The sequence below is a fragment of the Mesoplodon mirus genome (genome assembly GCF_964341445.2).
Source record: "Mesoplodon mirus genome assembly, chromosome: 17".
NCBI lineage: Eukaryota > Metazoa > Chordata > Mammalia > Artiodactyla > Ziphiidae > Mesoplodon > Mesoplodon mirus.
The window spans coordinates 68476211-68493339 of NC_138993.1; the positions used below are offsets into that span (position 1 = coordinate 68476211).

At 46.7% G+C, this 17129-nt stretch overlaps 1 protein-coding gene across 3 annotated transcripts in view; it reads left to right on the plus strand.

Annotated features, from left to right (window-relative positions):
- Positions 1 to 17129, plus strand: part of PCCA (propionyl-CoA carboxylase subunit alpha) — a 344033-nt gene that overhangs the window by 324062 nt on the left and 2842 nt on the right. For all 3 annotated transcript variants that reach the window (XM_082602231.1, XM_082602232.1, XM_082602233.1), the window contains 2 exons: positions 4653 to 4793; positions 16040 to 16117. In XM_082602231.1, the coding sequence (XP_082458357.1) occupies positions 4653 to 4793; positions 16040 to 16117 (219 nt within the window). The remainder of the gene's footprint in view (positions 1 to 4652; positions 4794 to 16039; positions 16118 to 17129) is intronic.

Below are 17129 nucleotides of genomic sequence, written 5' to 3' on the forward strand. Positions count from 1 at the left end.
TCTGCCAGTGTTCATTATGTATCCCACGAAGACTGTAGGAAAGGAAAACAAGGTTGAATTACAGTTCTAGTTCCACCTAAATGCTTTATATCTTGTGGTTTTTTTCCTATTTTTCTGAAACACCGATGTTTTCAAAGATGCATCCTCATTTTTGCATCTAGTCATTTCTGTCACTTTAAAAACATTGACAGTTTACTTCTGGCTCAGAGTTAGGAAAGTAGACTTCTAGAGGAGCATTTGAGTGTTAGCTCTCCCTGCCACGCGGTGGAAATGAAGACACAGCTTAAGGGTTGGAGATCCTTGTATTTGAAGAAATGTTTTTGCCACCTTACTTAGTGAGGGTCGATGTACAGTCTAGGGCCAGTGCTTCAGGATGTTAAGATAATTGATGAAAAGTAATTGACAGTGAAGCTTCGTCACTTATCTTGAGTCCGTGTTGGCTGAGCGGGCCCACAGTCGATGTGAAAAAGCATGAGCAGGGCATCAGCTGTACACGTGTACGCTCCTCATTATGGGGAGAATGACGTAGGGGAGAAAACCGGAGCTGAGCCTACTTTACGAGGAAAGACAGGAGGGGCTCTGAAATCACGACTGAAAAAATACATAAACAACCTGGACGCACTCCTCTTGGAGGGGCCCCCAGACCCCTGAGTCTGACAAGCACGTGAGCACGTGGGATGTGTTACACCGCCGGTAGATCTGGAGGCCTTGGGGAGAGCAGGGGTTTAAGCCCCATGAGGAGATGCATGTGCTAAATAAACTAACACGGACACCAGCAGGACGGTGTGTCGAGCGACCATCTGAGGGCAGCGAGTCCACCATGAGGGCGCCGAGTGGGGTGTGTGCAGGGCACGGCTGGGCATGCCCACTGACAGGACTTTTTCGTTAACCAAGCCTGGTTCAGAAGCCGTCTCTCACCCCAAAGCCAGGACTGGCCCTCTCCTCCGCCAGCAGCCGCCTGGCTCTGACCCCCACCTTTTCCCCGTGGTCAGGTTCCCTGTTAAGAGCTGTATGTTCATTTTTGTAACAATTCCATTGTGTTCCTTTTAATTGTCCATCTCTTGCAGTTTTCTTCCTGATCCTGTTTACGTCTGGTATGATTTTTCTCTCTTTCTTTTGAACTTTTTGGGAGAAATTTTCTTGTTAGACATGGTTTTACATTGCAGACACCACAAAATTAATTTGCTTAGAAGCCGGGCCTGGGGTTATTTGACCATAGCTAGGTTATTAGGTAAGGCCTCTTTCCCACGTGTTGGTGCCCTGTGGGTTGGGGAGCCGGAGCCCGGGAGCACCTGTTCTCTGCTCCAGCTTACATTGCGAGGTGTGTTTTCAAGAACTTAATCATTTGACTGTGGTTTGGAGAGTACCTCCCTACCCCCCCACCCCCGGGGTGGGGTTCCATCCTCATGAGCCGGGGAGCAGCTCAGCTTCCGGCCCCACCAGCAGGCAGGCTCGAACCCTGATTGCTGACATCTCTCCCGACCTTGCAGAGGGAGAACCTTCTGGCTTCTGCCAGGACTGTGCTTCTCTGTCCCGTCAACGAGCCTTTAACATCTTGGCCTCCCACCCCCAAAACATCGAGTTGGTGGTCTCTCTGCTTGAAAACAGTAACAACAACAACTGAAAATCAAAACTCTCCAGGAAAGTTCTACGGAGCCCATGAGGAATATTCAAATACTTAGCATCAAATCAAAGTCTGCACAGGTCATGGGGCATTTTCCTGAAATCTCTCACCCCGTTGGCTGCTCTGCTTGTGCCCCCGAAGAATTCAGAGGAACCAATAAATAGCAGTTTTGATCACAAGCTCTGAAAGCCCTAGTGTACATTCTTAAATGACTTATTTTCTGAGGCATCGAAAAGCTTTTACGGTTCTCACCAGGCAGTTCATTCTGATGGGCCCATATGCTGCTCTCCGCTCAGCTCCCATCCTGGCCTGCGCCCCGTGCCCCGCTGCAGCGCCAGCCAAGGGGTTGTTTCCAGAAGCCGTGTTTGTGTGGGCACGCTGAAGGTCAGGGCAACATCAAAGGTAGTCTTAAAAAGAGAACCTTCTCTCTGCCGCCGCTTTTTATATTCAGAAAGGTCATGTCTCAGCCAACTATGTGCAACAGGGCCTCTCCTGAGGCACTTACGCCGTTGTTATTTTTTACTTGTGATTACAATAAGTCGCTTATCCCCCAAACAGATTTAAGAACAATAAACAAATACAAAAGGAAAAGGAACATCTCATCAATAACAAAGACTGCATCTAAAGGCATTGAGTTTTGTGACTCTTTTACATCTCTTTCCAAGCAAAGCAGGAGTCCTACAGAGAAAGGAATCCAAAGATATGAAAATTATAAAAATAGTAAAAGGATCCAGTTTTAGTCAGGATCTTGTCATTTCTGGGGAGACATGGAGCTTGGGACAGTCTTAGCATTTTATTTATATTAAGGCTCGTTTGTGATATAGCTAAGATTAGTTTTTAAGGGTATATATCCACTGTGGTGAAATGTGATAAGTCATATTGTCCTCAGTGTAGAAAGATACTTTCCCTGAGTTCGCATTTTGAAGTCAAGTTGTGCGAAAAACAAGAAGAAAAAAGATCTGTATGCTCCGGGGAAAACCAGCCAACTGGGCCCAATGCTGAGCAGTCACGAGGAGGAGCTGCACAGGGTGGTGCCAGCCAGGAAAGGAACTTTTTTTTGTTGACCCTGATGCTTCTGGTGATGTTGGATTTTCTTCTCCAAGGCAGACTGAGCATAGATAAGAAAACTGTGCAATTTGGTACGATTATATTCTCCCCTCTCCCCGTAGCCCCCCTCCCATAGATTTAATGAAGGACTTTGAGGTACAATTCGTCGTTGATAAATAGCCCCTCTGCCCAGAATGTTTAATATTAGACTGACAGCAGAATGCACTCTCCTTGCTTTTTTCCCTCACCACTTATGACTCAGATGAATTTTAATAGGAGCAAAAAGCTTTTATTTGCACTGTAATTTCACTCAAGGATCATATCCTTCCGAAACTGGCAGACACTTGTACGTCTTGATTGCAAAACACACACTCAGGAGTAAAGAAACATGCAAAAGATGTTATTATTCAACCTGTCACAGTGTCGCAAACCTGCTTGGAACTGAGGCCATCGAAGCTCTTCTGTGGGCCCTCCCGCCACGCCTTTTGAAACCAGGCCCCGGAGAGAGCACACTTAAGAGATTTCATCGCCCCTGGACAGAGTTAAGGGTGATTCCATTTTGCTTGTGCCTCCCTGCCATCACGATGCCCACAGGAGGCTTTGAGTTACAGCAGCTTTTTCCGAACAAAATGGAGCTGCCTGGATACTGCATCTGTCTTCCCCCAGGGAAATGCACTTTGGTAGAAATTTGAAAATCTTCAGGTGGTGGTTCCACCTTCACCAAGTAACACTTCCTCCGGCCAGGTTATTTTGTTTCTGTTTGAACAGAGCAAACTGTGGCTCGTGTGTTTATTCACAGAGATCTAGGATTTTTCCCGCCAGGCAGAAATTCCCTTTATTAGAAATGTTCTGTTTGACTGAGCTGCCTTTAACGTACCCCTCGTTATTTGAGAGCCACCTACAAAACGTGCCATTAGAGGACTGGGCTGTGCAGATCTTTTTTTTTTTAATTTATTTTTATTTTTTAACTTTATTTATTTTTGGCTGCGTTGGGTCTTTGCCGTGCACGGGCTTTCTCTAGTTGCGGCGAGCGGGGACTTCTCATTGCGGTGGTGGCTTCTCTTGTTGCGGAGCACAGGCTCTAGGCGCGTGGGCTCAGTAGTTGTGGCTCGCGGGCTCTAGAGCGCAGGCTCAGTAGTTGTGGCGCACAGGCTTAGTTGATCCGCGGCATGTGGGATCTTCCCGGACCAGGGCTCGAACCCGTGTCCCCTGCGTTAGCAGGCGGATTCTTAACCACTGCGCCACCAGGGAAGCCCTGCAGATCATGTTTCTGTCCGTGGTTTTAAAATCTAGAATTATTGCCTCTTAGTGCAGAGGATATTCACATTATATTTCATCTCTATCAACTCTAACCATCTTGTTACATCGGAAAGACCACGTAGTGTTGTGCCTAAAAAGAAAAGCTAACTTTTTCAATCGTGAACATAACATTTTATGTCACTGGAAAAAATGTGCATTTTTAAGTATTATTTTGCCCAGAATGGACCCCAAAACCCTTTGTCTTACTTTACTGATACACAGTCCAGCCGCCGTCTTGGGGGGGCGGCGGGGAGCAGGCAGTGTGACATGGCTGTCTGCTGCCACCTACTGGTGTCTGCGGGCAGCACCCCTGTCTCCCGTGGGCTGGCCCAGCTGTGGAATTTGTGTCAATTGGGATAAGTTTGTAAGTGGTGAAGGGAATACAAGGAAATTCTCACTGTTTTCTTTATAAAGTTTTGAGGTGTTTTTCTTAAAAGATACAGGGTGATTACTATTTATCACTAATTAATTACTGGAGTAGTTCTACTTCCAAGAAATTTCTTAAACAACCGGCTCGCAACATATGGCAGGAACAAACCAATATATTTTGCTTTTGTGTTCAGTCGTGAAAAACCACTTGACTTGAGAGATGGTGTAATTTAAAAGCTAAAAGCTGATTTTGAATGAATGCTACATTGGAGGAAAAGTTCATCATTTAATCTCACTTTCTTTTCCCTTTAAGTACAAGATGCATATCCTAACCAAACTCGCCGCAGAATTGAACAAATTTATGCTGGAAAAAGCGGCTGAGGACACAAGCAGTATTCTGCGCTCCCCAATGCCTGGCGTGGTGGTGGCCGTCTCTGTCAAGCCTGGGGACCTGGTAAGGACCGTACTTCTGTGTGTGTCTGTGTGTCTGTGTGTGTGTCTCGGGGCTGTTGCAGACTGAAGCAGGATCTCGTTCTTGAGTCATACTACCCCACAAAACAGCAGAGGAGCTTTTGTGCATTCTTTGTCCAACAGTTTCACATCTGAATTAGGTTAGTAACAATATCTCTGAGTGCCTCTCCTCCCAAATGACCGGGGACTGGAACAGAAATAAGGCCAGATTCATTGTTTTTTTGGCAAATTTAGTGTTTCAGGAAGCGTTTCATTTAAAATTTCTGTTTACTCTCTAGCTCTCTGTGGTTTAAGCATCCTTAGAGAAGTCATGCCAAGAAATGATCCCCCGATGGGGGAATTTTTTGCACATATTCTGGAATAAATAGGAAGGGTACTAAGGAAAGTTAATTCCGTAATCTGTATAGTACCAGAGCACTTCCGAAATAAAATTTAGGATCACAGTTTGAATTTTTTCATCTTGACCTTGTGACATCAAGGCACAAATCAAAGCTATGTTAATATTTCCTCACATGTTCAGTCTCAAGGTAGCATGCTATGGACAAAAGGATACATTCACAGTAGCAGCGCATAGATAGAAATCTACTGATCAGCAGCAAAAGTAAATAGAAGACAAAGATGCAACCAGAAGGTTTCTAGGGAGTGCTTAAGTCCCCACATTTTTGTTTATGTGCCGGAAGATAACAACCAAACATGACAGTCTTTAATGGATGATACGGTGATTCCATTTTGTATTTGTTATGTCACAGGAGTTTATATATTTTCCTATAAAGATTACATTAAAACTGCCTTGTATTTCTTTATTAACGTAAGTAAAATAACGTTGAGGAAAACTCATGTAGTTGGTTGGCATTAGCTTCTAGAAAAGTATTTACAGTAGATGAATATTAAGAAAAAATGATCCGTTTCAGCTGTTTAAATGATTAGCCCTGAAACTGATATGTGAAGTTGGAAAACTGACTCAACAGTTGCTTTACCTGATGATATAGAAACGGAACAACTACCAGGTTTTCTAGAAGAGCATAAAAGAGGTTCAGGAGCTGTGAATTGTTAGGCTTACTTTGAAAGCATTGACATTGCTGGAAGAAAACACTCATTAAGATTGTCAAACACGCTAGTGTTAAGGATTTGGGAGAGGCGATGCTTAATGCAGATTCCGTGTTGAATGTCGGGGAGGGGTTTGTCTTGTTTCTGTTGGTTCTGAAGGATTAGGGCCCTGAGATGACAGCCCCTTGGCCTTGACGTTAAGAATGTCTACGCTCACTACATGACCAGGGCAGTCAGGACAACCTCCTAGTGACTAGAAGTGTAGGTTGGTAAACAGCGGGAGGGGTTTTTGTTGTTTTTTCCATTTTCCTCCTTAAGCTTATTCTGCAAGCCACAGAGGCTGTGTACAGCCATCCTGAGCTTGTTGGTCCTAACTGTGTGGCTTTAATTATAAAATCACATTTGTGCTTAGAAAAAGAAAAATACACATTTCACTGCAATCCTCACTTTTCCAACACCTGAGTCAGACCCTGAGAGGAGGGAGGAGGAGGGGGTGGCAGCCCCTGCTGGGAGCCTGCGGGGGCGCAGTTCAGGCCGTCGCCCCCCCTCCCCGGAGAGCAGGGGGCCTGCAGACTCCTTGCTGCCAGCAGCTGCTCCAGACACCAGAAGGGCTTAGCCTTCGTATTTTCCATTTCCTGCTTAATAGGTTAACGTGGGAAAGCGAGGCGTTTTGGTGACATGGAACAGTGTGGTGTGGGTCCTTGGTTCGTGGGGGGAGCTCAGACATTGGAAACCACCACTGTTAATTAAACGTGGGTATTCAAGACTGGTTTGGTTTGAGAAGGACCTGGGGCCTCTATTTTATGTATTTCTCTAAAGTCAGAGCACACTGTGGGGGGTTGCGGGGGTGGGTTGCTGAACCGCCTCCTGGTCTCCGGGTCCCCTTCCTTGTAAATAAATGCTCTGCACACGCATGTGCCTGGGCTGGTCACGGAAGGCCTGCTTTCATCCCTCTCTCCGGCTTCCAGGGCCACTTTTGGTCCTGGCCGAACTTCCTTCCATATTCTATACCCTTGTGTTTTGATAAGACAGTATTTTCCCTTGAGTTATTATTTGTGAAAAGTGTCCCAAACTGCTAATAGCTAAACCAAAAGCAGGGGGTGGGATGTTTAATCGTCGGCTCTTATAACAACTTCTAGAGTTAAATCTGCCTTGTGTAATTAAAACAGTCGAAAATTTCCTTGGACCTAAGGCGCGGCACATACTTGAGGCCATTAGAAGAAAATAACACTTGTAGCTTTTAAGTTTTGTGCTTGAAGATTATTTTAACACTGTAGGACGTGTTGTCTTGTCCTTAGCAATAACACTAACTGAGCCAGGTTCCACTCTTATCAGTAGGAAGATAACAGAATCAGTCATCTCTATGTATTTTCAAGGAAAACAAGGACCAAAAACACAGCTAAGGGCCTACAAGTATTCTATTTTTCTTTGTCATGTTATTTTTTATAGTTTAAATCCCAGTTGTCTGTAATTTTTATATTTAGCATAAGTAAAACTTGACAAATCTTACAATGGTGAGCCTGGCAATAACCTGCTCCACAAAAGTGTCATAGACAATAAAGGGACAGATCTGCCCTGCGAAGTAAATAGCGTTCACAGAGCTTAAGAAGCTCAGGACGAAATAATCCGAGGTGGCCATTTGGAAGCGGTCAGTGTGCTCAGAGACTTTCTGGGGAGAGGTCCCCCTCCCTCTCAGCTCAGGAGCTGGGTTTTACTCTAAGTGCTTGTTTCAAGTTCACCCAGCAAACGTCGCTAATACTTTTTCAGTGTCTGTTGCCTGCTATTTAACATTAAATGTGGTAGGAAAATCATTTCTGAAATGATTGTATAATAACCTCTTTGAGTATGTCGGGAAGGGATGCCAGTTCATAAGCAGTAAATTGCATACAAGCACGCAAACCAGAAAGAAATGACGTCGGAGTGGATTGAGAACATCTAGAATCACACATGTAATTGAGGAAACAGTTGCCAAGAATGACTTTTATATGCCTTTCCTATGTGCCTTTTTTGCCTGCCTTCTGAAAATATTTCTACAATAACTGATTTTCATTTCAGTTTGAAAAATACCTATTTTTCTGTACATTTAATAATATAAACCAGGGGCACTTCTATAATCAAAGCATTTAAAAAATAACTTGTATTAAGTTTTTAAACTTCTATCTTTATGATTCCTTGAACAAAAATATTAAAAATATATATTCTTTCAGAATAATGCTGAATACATTTTTTTCCCAGCATTAGACTTACAGCTGCTGAGTTTGTGGCACAATTTTCGTTTTGACTTTGATATCCGAAACAAAACAAAAAATAAAAATGAGGCAACCCGTGGAGATATTTTAATATTGCATTTAATTAAGATGGTTTCTAGTTACGTTTAGATTCTGCAGTCATCTCAGCTTTGCATCAGAAATATTCATCTTATTTAATAACATCACAAATTAAGTGAGACATGAACCAGAAGCAGGCTGTATACCCGTTTACATTTCCTTCTTTCTTAATTATTATATTGTGAGTTATTAGTTTGTAAGACCAGGTAAAATAATAGATGGAGATTAAGCACCTGTTGCTGCTTTTTCTTACCACTTAGTCTGTTTGATATTAGTAAGACAGAATTTGGAGTATTTTTGCAGGGCTAAGATGAGGAAGATCTGCCTGATGACGGAATTGACCTTTAGCAGCAGAAGGGTAATTAGCTGTTCGAGATTGCTGTTCTCATGAACAATGTCTTAGGCAAAAGTGGTATATACTATAAAAGTGCACCAAGGAGAACAGAAGCTGTGTAATGATTCCTGGGAGAACCACCCAGATCTCGCCCTGATTGATATTCCTCCGTGCATGTGCTTCTTTGGGGAGAGGCCTCCAGGCAGGGGGACACCACCGCTTTGGAGACACAGGTGCCCTGTTTCAGAGAACGATATTCACACCTGCCCTTTGTCCCTAAACCATCTGTAACTGAGCTTACAGCTGATGTAGGGGAAATTGAGAATAAACTTGGCATGAGACCTTTCTTTTCATTTCTGGAAGAAGCAGCATTTGAAGCCTCCCTTGGCCTTAGGTCTTCCCCATGGGAAGGGCCGGGTGGGGCCTTCCTGACGTGCCTGTCTGGCAGTGACCCGTGGGCTTCACGCGGCCCAGTATCGGTAGCTGCATCTTTCCCTGGCAGAGGTCCTGGCTCGGCTGTTTGATAGATTTTCCAGTTTCTGGATGTTGATTTACACTCGTGGAGTAATTGCAGTGATTAAACTTCCATATTTTATAGCAGTGGTTATTCAAATGGTTTATTTGACAAGGTGCCAGTTTTTCACCCACACCTCAGATTGTATTCCAAAGCAGGTATATAGCTTCATGCATTCATTATGTAACATTTTTAAACTTTAAGTTATGAAATATTACAAACATACAGAAAGTTGTAGAGAATAATACAAGTACTAATATGCTCTCTGCTCACGTTTACCATATTTGCTTCAGATATTATTTAACAATAAAACATTGCTTATATGGTGAACTTGCCCCGTGGCCTCTCCCCAGGAGAAATCCTGTCCTGCCCTCTTCAGAGGTAATGGCTATCCTGAATTTGGCCTTTTTATCTTTTCCAGATGACATTTATTTTTGAATGTTATGATAAATTTTTGTTGGTGGTAACAATTTGGGAATTTTTACAGTTTAACTTAATGATAATTATCAACATAAGATAAAATATTTTTATAGATCAATCAATAAATATTGTAGACAAGTCTTCTACAAGTTTGGCATTTGATTTTATTTTTCAAGGGGGGATCTACTTGGAATTAGAGGGTATGTTATCTTTGTTTTAAACACTGTTGAAGATGACAGTCCCCAACCTTAACAAGGTTCAAAATATCTCCTCTCACCTTCTTGCTAAAAAAAAATAAATAAATAAATAACAAATTTTAAAAATCATTATTTCACTGAGTCCTTTAAAGCAGCCTACTTCACAGAGGTCGAGGATCCAGACTGATTTGTTAAAAGTACTATAAATGACATCAATTTTAACTGGTTCTCTTTGTAACTTAGAGGTTCTGGCTCCAGTTTTGAGCTAACTTAGAGGGTGGAAGGGAGTCGTCATTTTCTTCATTTTAAGGAATTTTAGGGAAAACTGGGCTCGTTGTATACTGGCCGCTTCCCTGTGTTCCGTCCCCAGCCTCTGGGCTCTCGCTCTGACGCCCAGGCCCATCCAGGGAGGAAGCCCCAGCAGCACCCTCCCGAGTGAGTTGCTGGTGATGAGACCCGTGCGGGGAGGCCGTACACCGCAGACCCGGGGCTTGGCAGCGCTGCTCTCACCTGCCCTCGCGTTTCTCTGTCATTCGATGATGGTTCCTTCCCTCACTGCTTACATACTGCCGTCTCCCCGGGTCTCTTCTCCCCCACTCTTTACGCGAAGATCTTGGGATGGGAACGCATGTTTCTTCTTCACGAAATGTCAGGAGATGTTAACCAGCCTATCTTACCGGCTCAGAAAGAGGAAGTTATTATACTCAATCCTCCCAGTGCCTTTTTTTTTTTTTTTTTTTTTTGTGGTACGCGGGCCTCTCACTGCTGTGGCCTCTCCCGTTGCGGAGCACAGGCTCCGGACGCGCAGGCTCAGCGGCCATGGCTCACGGGCCCAGCCGCTCTGCGGCACGTGGGATCCTCCCGGACCGGGGCACGAACCCATGTCCCCTGCATCGGCAGGCGGACTCTCAACCACTGCGCCACCAGGGAAGCCCCTCGCAGTGCCTTTTAACCAAATCTGAGATGCCTTTTCCTTGTGGCTGTTAACTGCGTCTTTCTTCAGATCTAAGGGCCTTAAAATGCATTGCATTCAGGCACCTGTGTTCTAAGTAGCACAACCTTAAAAAACGTAATTGAAGGATTTTCACTTTTGTGGAGTCGGCAGCAGGGTTGATATTGATCCCTGCTTTCGGGTGGCCGGTGCAGCAGAAGGGGAGACTGCGGCGGGCCGCTGCGCCCGCCGAGCCTTCTGTCTAATCTGGCAGAAAACACAGAATGTAGGACAACAAAAGGAGGCTCCTTTTTCCATAAAAATTCTTCCTCCCACCCACCCCTCTTCCCCAAAAGAGGGGACTTAATTTTTCAGCTGCACACAGTGATTTGGTGCTCACTCTTGCATTGAAACAGTTGCTGTCTGAACAGGCAGGAAACAGTTCTCTTTTAATTGCTGAAATCATTCGGAAGTGCTTCATGCCCGGCTTCTATACAGCAGATGCTGTGCATTAATTGGCCTGTGTAGAAGTGACCCAGGGTTCCTTGCAGTGGGCCCAATTTTAGGCAGAGGGTTTAAATAGCTTATTTATTATTTTGTATAATCTGGCGTACATTATGTGCTCCTGCACGTGTCGTATTTCATGGTCTGCAGTTTCTAATGTCATGTGGGTTTCAAAATCTGTGTTTCTCTGGTAATGTACTAGCAGCAGGTAAGCTCAAAATTCCATCCATCAGGAGCTAATTTTTTACCCAGATACTCCAATGACTGATGAACCTGTCTTTTGTATGAATGTTTAGCACAGTAGAAAGCCATATGCCACTGGCACAGTTTCCTATGCATCCTTTACAGTTGCTAGAGAGTAGGCTTACGGGGGAAAAACCCTCCACGCCGTTTACGGCCTCTTTCCTATATCTAAATGATAACACCTTTAAAACAGCCCTGGTTGTGGACGACAAAAGAGGGTTAGGGACTGTCTTGGAAGAAATCTGACTCCCATAATCATTTTCTTTATCAGAAATATGACTGTACACTCTTAATAGGGAACCTTGTTTTGTTCCTCCCCGTCTGTTCAAAACAGACCTTAGCCCATTAGAAGGGCCTCCCTTGTGTGGGAAGACCACAGCTGTTACTGTAAATCTCATCCCGTCACTGTATCACCCCCATTTTGTGGCTCTGAAGGATGAAATTGAGAAATGGAATACTGTGCAGTCATCCTTTACATCTCCAATTTTAGGCCTTTGCCATCATTTTCATGCTTTTATTCCAAATCAAATAACATTAGTGAGCTACACCACCTTCTGATGAATATCTGGTCCTGAGCACAGCTTTCAAGTCTGTACTTTGGGGACTTCCTTTTATGTTTGGTGGAGATCTTTCTCCCCCCTTCTCTTCTCTTTCTCTTCGTGCACCTTCTTGGGGCTTTCTTCATGCATTTGCAGTTTGAACTATACAAGTTGCCAAATGTGTCCCAGCCTTAGCATGTTGTCCCAGAGGGACATGTGCTGGAGAAGGTTCTGTGTCTTTTAATCTCTGGGGAAGGAGTAAAGCAAACTTGGTAGAGGATATTGGGGGCTTTAGTCAGAAATAAGAAGTGGTTTAAATCATTAGCACAACAAAGCGGACTATAAGCTTGAAGATGAAAGTCTCTGGGGAAAGAGTCCTCTGAAAATAAATGGAACTTGATAGATTTCCATATCATTTATAACTTCCCTTAATTACACTTGGAAGACTTGCCAGTAAAACTGGAAAATTGGCAGCCTGTATCCATCAGAGCCATTTTGCCGACCGTGGCAAGCAGCTGGCTTTACTGGATTTTATTTCCCATCACTCACAATTAATCATCAGCTGGAGATGTCTGAAACTCTACAGCACAGAGCTGTGCCGGGTGACATTCAGGCCTCCCAAGCATGCTCAAATCTGCTGAGTAAATGGGCTGAGGTTTCTCCCCAGCTTTACTCATTTTGGGGCAAGGCAGGCTCCCGCTTAATGAGTGCGCTCCGATAATCAGATGCGAATGTGAACCTTGACCCCATGTCAAAGGAGAGGACGCAATAAGCCGGATGAAAGATACAGGATTCAGACCTCCAAACTTTACACCAATTAGACAGGGAGCGGAGAAGTACATCAGGCTGAGTAGGTTTATCAAAGAGACTTGCGAGGCTTGTGACCATTTTGTAAGCCCGATGTTGGAGACATCCTGTCACAATCATTAAGTCGTTATGCAGTGATTCACCAGAGTGTTGGGGAAGTGTGCGCCCACAAACCCTGCAGTGGCTGCACCCCGCGTGCGCGCTGTCCGAGGGAGACTTGGCCGGGGAGGCGCCCTCTCTGCTCACCCAGTTAATGTCCCCACTTTCTGAGCACACAGGGGAATCCAGGCGGTGTTTCCAGTGCCTTCCGGAGCTCGGGGAGGGCAGGGGAGGGGGGCAGGCACCTCTGGACAAGGAGGCTTCCAGATTGTTGAGGTGAGAGGCCTGTGTCATTTTGTCCGGGTTATTGTTGGAACTGCGGCCCTTGGGGGCCCAGCAGGTTGGTGGAGCAGCCCCCAGTTACAGCCCCGTCTGTGTTCTTTGACGTACGGTTTTACTGTATTTGCTTCCCTGACTTGGGTTTTTGAGGGATGAAATAGCTTGAATTTAGGTCAAGTTCATGTGTGTATGTGTGTTTGCGTGCGTGCACGTATAACATGTTTCTGCTGACCGAAATGTGTCTCACTATTTGGTGGAACATCAAGGATCAACTTCCAAGAGTTGTTTCTCTTTTAGGGATGAATGAACAAAAACAAACGACAAAGCAGATTGCTGTGAGTGAACGGAGAAAGAGAAACGTGTTACTTAAATTTCCACCAAATAATATAAGTAGAGACCAGCAGAAACAGGGAAAGAAACTAGGGAGAGGAAACAGGAAAGGAAAGGCCGACAGAGCCGTGAGGATGGTTCCAGATTCAGGGCAGCCAGCGCTGCCCGTCTGGCAGCAGATCGGCACTTCCAATCCGCAGGCACTTTCTCTGAAGCCCTTTTAATCAAATTGCCAGAGTGACACAATCTGAGAGAAGGGGGTGTTTTTACCTGGGGGACTTTCCCACGTCTCCCGGATTGTCTCCGGCTAAATCAGAGGTTTTGTTTTTCTGATGGATGATTGGGGACCGACCACCCGCAGTTGCCTGCAAGTCACCTCTTTGCAGATCACCCTCGCCACAAGCACGCAGAGCTGCCAGGAAAGGCGGTCAGTGGACAGCGACAGTGGAGCCCCAGAAACTTCACGTCTGTCTCCCATGGCTCCCAGGCTCTCGGGCCCTGCTCTCACTCACCTCCAGCCTGGCCAGCTCGAGCCTGGAGTGGGGCTGTGGCCCGGGGCCCGGCCATCCTTCTGCGTGTTTCTTATGGGCATCACTGTCAGTTTGGTCTCCGCCCCCTTAGTGACCGCTGGAAATCTCCCAGCTTCATTCGTTTCTTTTTCATAGTCTCGTTAACTGCGAATTCACTTACTTAAAGATCCCACAGAGCATTCTGGCCAGCGGCGCTGAGCAGTGGGCCGAGCAGCTGCAGGAGGGCAAGCTCTTGCCCGCCCAAGAGAAGCCCGTGGGGCTGGGGCTGGTCAGACGGGCCCTGGGCGCTCAGACGCCAGCACAGGAAGCCCGGCTGGGGGAGGGGGCGAGGCGAATGCATGCAGCCGCCCACTGCGGGCACTGGTCCATCAGGGAGGAAGGAGTTCCCAGAGCCGATCACTGATTGTTGGATGGAATTTCCGTGGCTGAATATCAGATCCATTTCCCAGAAAGCCACGGGCCCTGATGCCGGGATGCCCCGCGTCTCTGAGTGGGGATGCTGCTGCGTGAGGCCAGCTCTGGACCCTCAGCCTCTGCCTGAGAGCCGTGCCCCGGGCCCGCCAGCATTTTGTGTGTGGAGGTACACGGCAGGCACTACTTCTGGGACGGGCACTCCTCCCATCTTGCCTGGTCCCTGCCTGCCTTTGAAAAAGGGAGAAAAAGGCTCGGAAAGGACGCCTTGAGGGCTGGCTGTTCTGACACCCCAACGGGGTCCCGCGTTGCCCGGGAGCCTCCCTCACTGCTCTCCTCCTGCGTGTTGAAGAGCGACCCTAAAGTGAGTTCTCCGCTCTCTGGAATGCAGGTGCCAGGGGACGGTGAGTCACAAAGGGCCGCGAGCGCGGCGTGTGTGCCCAGCTCTCCAGCGCAGTGTCGCCTCCGTGCCAGCACCAGAGCTTTGGCATCCCCTCTCTTCCTATATTTCTGTGCCAGGAAAAAGCAGCCCACCACCTGACCAGCAGAGGAGAGGAACGCGTAGGGCTCCGGCGGTCCCGATGCCAGCAAGACAGCTTGTGCCCCACGGGGGGCCGGGAGGGGGGCTTGGAGATATCTGGGGATTTCAGGAAAGAACATTCTCCAGGCACTTCTGCAACGCTGGCTGAGCACAAGGGTCCAGGAGCCCCACGCCAGGATGCCCACCAGCACCCCACACAGCCGGGTGCCCCAGGAAATTCAACTCTCCCATTTCAAAGACTTCAAGGCCCTTTTCACAAAGATAGGAGAAAAATGCCAGCCCAGCTCCTTGGTGTTTACCCATCAAGGGAGGAGAAAGGAGAATAGATAGAAGGGCCTTTAGTCACAGCTGACTCCTGGGTGGGAGTCCCAGGTTTAACCCCAAGGGATTTATACCCAGCTCCGCCTGGATTTCCCTCACCCCAGAAGGCAAACAGCTGAGCACGAAGCTTGAGCCAGTGCCCCTGGGAGCTACTGGCCTCCTTGCAAGGAATGGGTGGAGCTCCAGAAATCACTCCCTGAAGGCGCTTTCTGGGAGCCACCTGGTTGTCAGTCCTTGGCATGCCATGCAAAGGCTGGGAGAGTGGCCCCCATGGCCTGGGTGCTTGGCTGTTGTTCCCAGCCCCCCAGGGCTACAGACAGAAACTCCATTTTTTGCTTACAGCTTTACTGAGATAAAGTTCACAGTACAATACAATCACCCCTTTAATGCGTGCACTTCAGTGGTTTTTGTCTGTTCACAGAATTGTGCAACCATCGCCACAGTCAATCTTAGAGCACTTCATCACCCCTGCAGAACCCCTGCACCCACCCGCAAGCACTCCCCCTTCCCCTCCGCCCCTGGAAACCACAGATCTTTCTGTCCGTAGAGACGTGCTAATCCTGGACGTTTCACGTAAGTGGAAGGCATTCCATTTCTGCCACAGCTCTGTGGCAGAGGCAGATGCAGAGATTCCCAGGGGAGGCCCCACAAGCAGCACCTAAAGCCTCCAATATCAGGGATGTTTTTCTAACAAGGACTTGATGATAGAGGGAATGGCCTTTCTCTGCGGTCCCCAAAGATGTACTTGGAATATGAAGTATTAGAGGCTATTGCTGCTGTTTGGATTATATTTCAGAGCATTTGACAAGAAGATTCTCTTAATGGCCTCACTCTTGAACATTGTTCATTTCCCAGGTAGCAGAAGGTCAGGAAATTTGTGTGATTGAAGCCATGAAGATGCAGAACAGTATGACAGCTGGGAAAACTGGCAAGGTATGTCCCCAAGGTCCCACCAGCCCAGGCCGCTGTGACAGGAGGCAGAACCTCCACCTTGGAATCTTGGACGGTTGGGGCCTGCGGGGGACGGCAGGCGGGGTCTCTCCCAGCCTCTCCCTCCTGCGGACGAGGGCGCTGCGATCGGGGCTCCCTGTGCTCTGCATCCGTGTGATGTGCAGGCCTTCCAGGAGATCCTGTGTGACATCCAGGGAGTCGAAGAACAACTGTTCTTCACCTTAATGTCTTTCGAATTAAGGGGTCTTTAATTTTTAATGTTTACATCTGTCTTAGAGGCAGTTAGTTATCTGAGACTTAGGTGACACAGCACGAAATGGCTTTAGAGATTGACAAAATTCATGCAACTCTTCAAGATAATTTCTCCACAAAGAGAACAATTCACTTTTAGATCAAGATGAGCTGAAAGGGGGACTTCCCTCGTGGTCCAGTGGGTAAGACTCTGTGCTCCCAGTGCAGGAGGCCCAGGTTCGATCCCCAGTTGGGGAACTAGATCCTGCTTGCGTGCCACAACTAAGAGTCCGCATGCTGCAACTAAGAGCCCGCATACTGCAACTAAAGATCCCGCGTACCACAACGAAGACCTGGCACAGCCAAAAATACGTAAATAGGTAATAAATTAAAAAAAAAAAAAGCTGAAAGACCCACATCCACGCGTGGGACTTAACGATTTAGGGAGAAAAAAAGATGTATTAGTACTGAAATCTGTTAAGAGTAAAACTTCGTAATTGCATTTTCTCATTGAAGAAAACAGAAAAGCTTTTTTATTTTATTTTATTTTTTTTTATTTATTTTTTTTTTTTGCGGTACGCGGGCCTCTCACTGCTGTGGCCTCTCGCATTGCAGAGCACAGGCTCCGGACGCGCAGGCTCAGCGGCCATGGCTCAGGGGCCCAGCCGCTCCGCGTCATGTGGGATCTTCCCGGACCGGGGCACGAACCCGCGTCCCCTGCATCGGCAGGCGGACTCTCAACCACTGTGCCACCAGGGAAGCC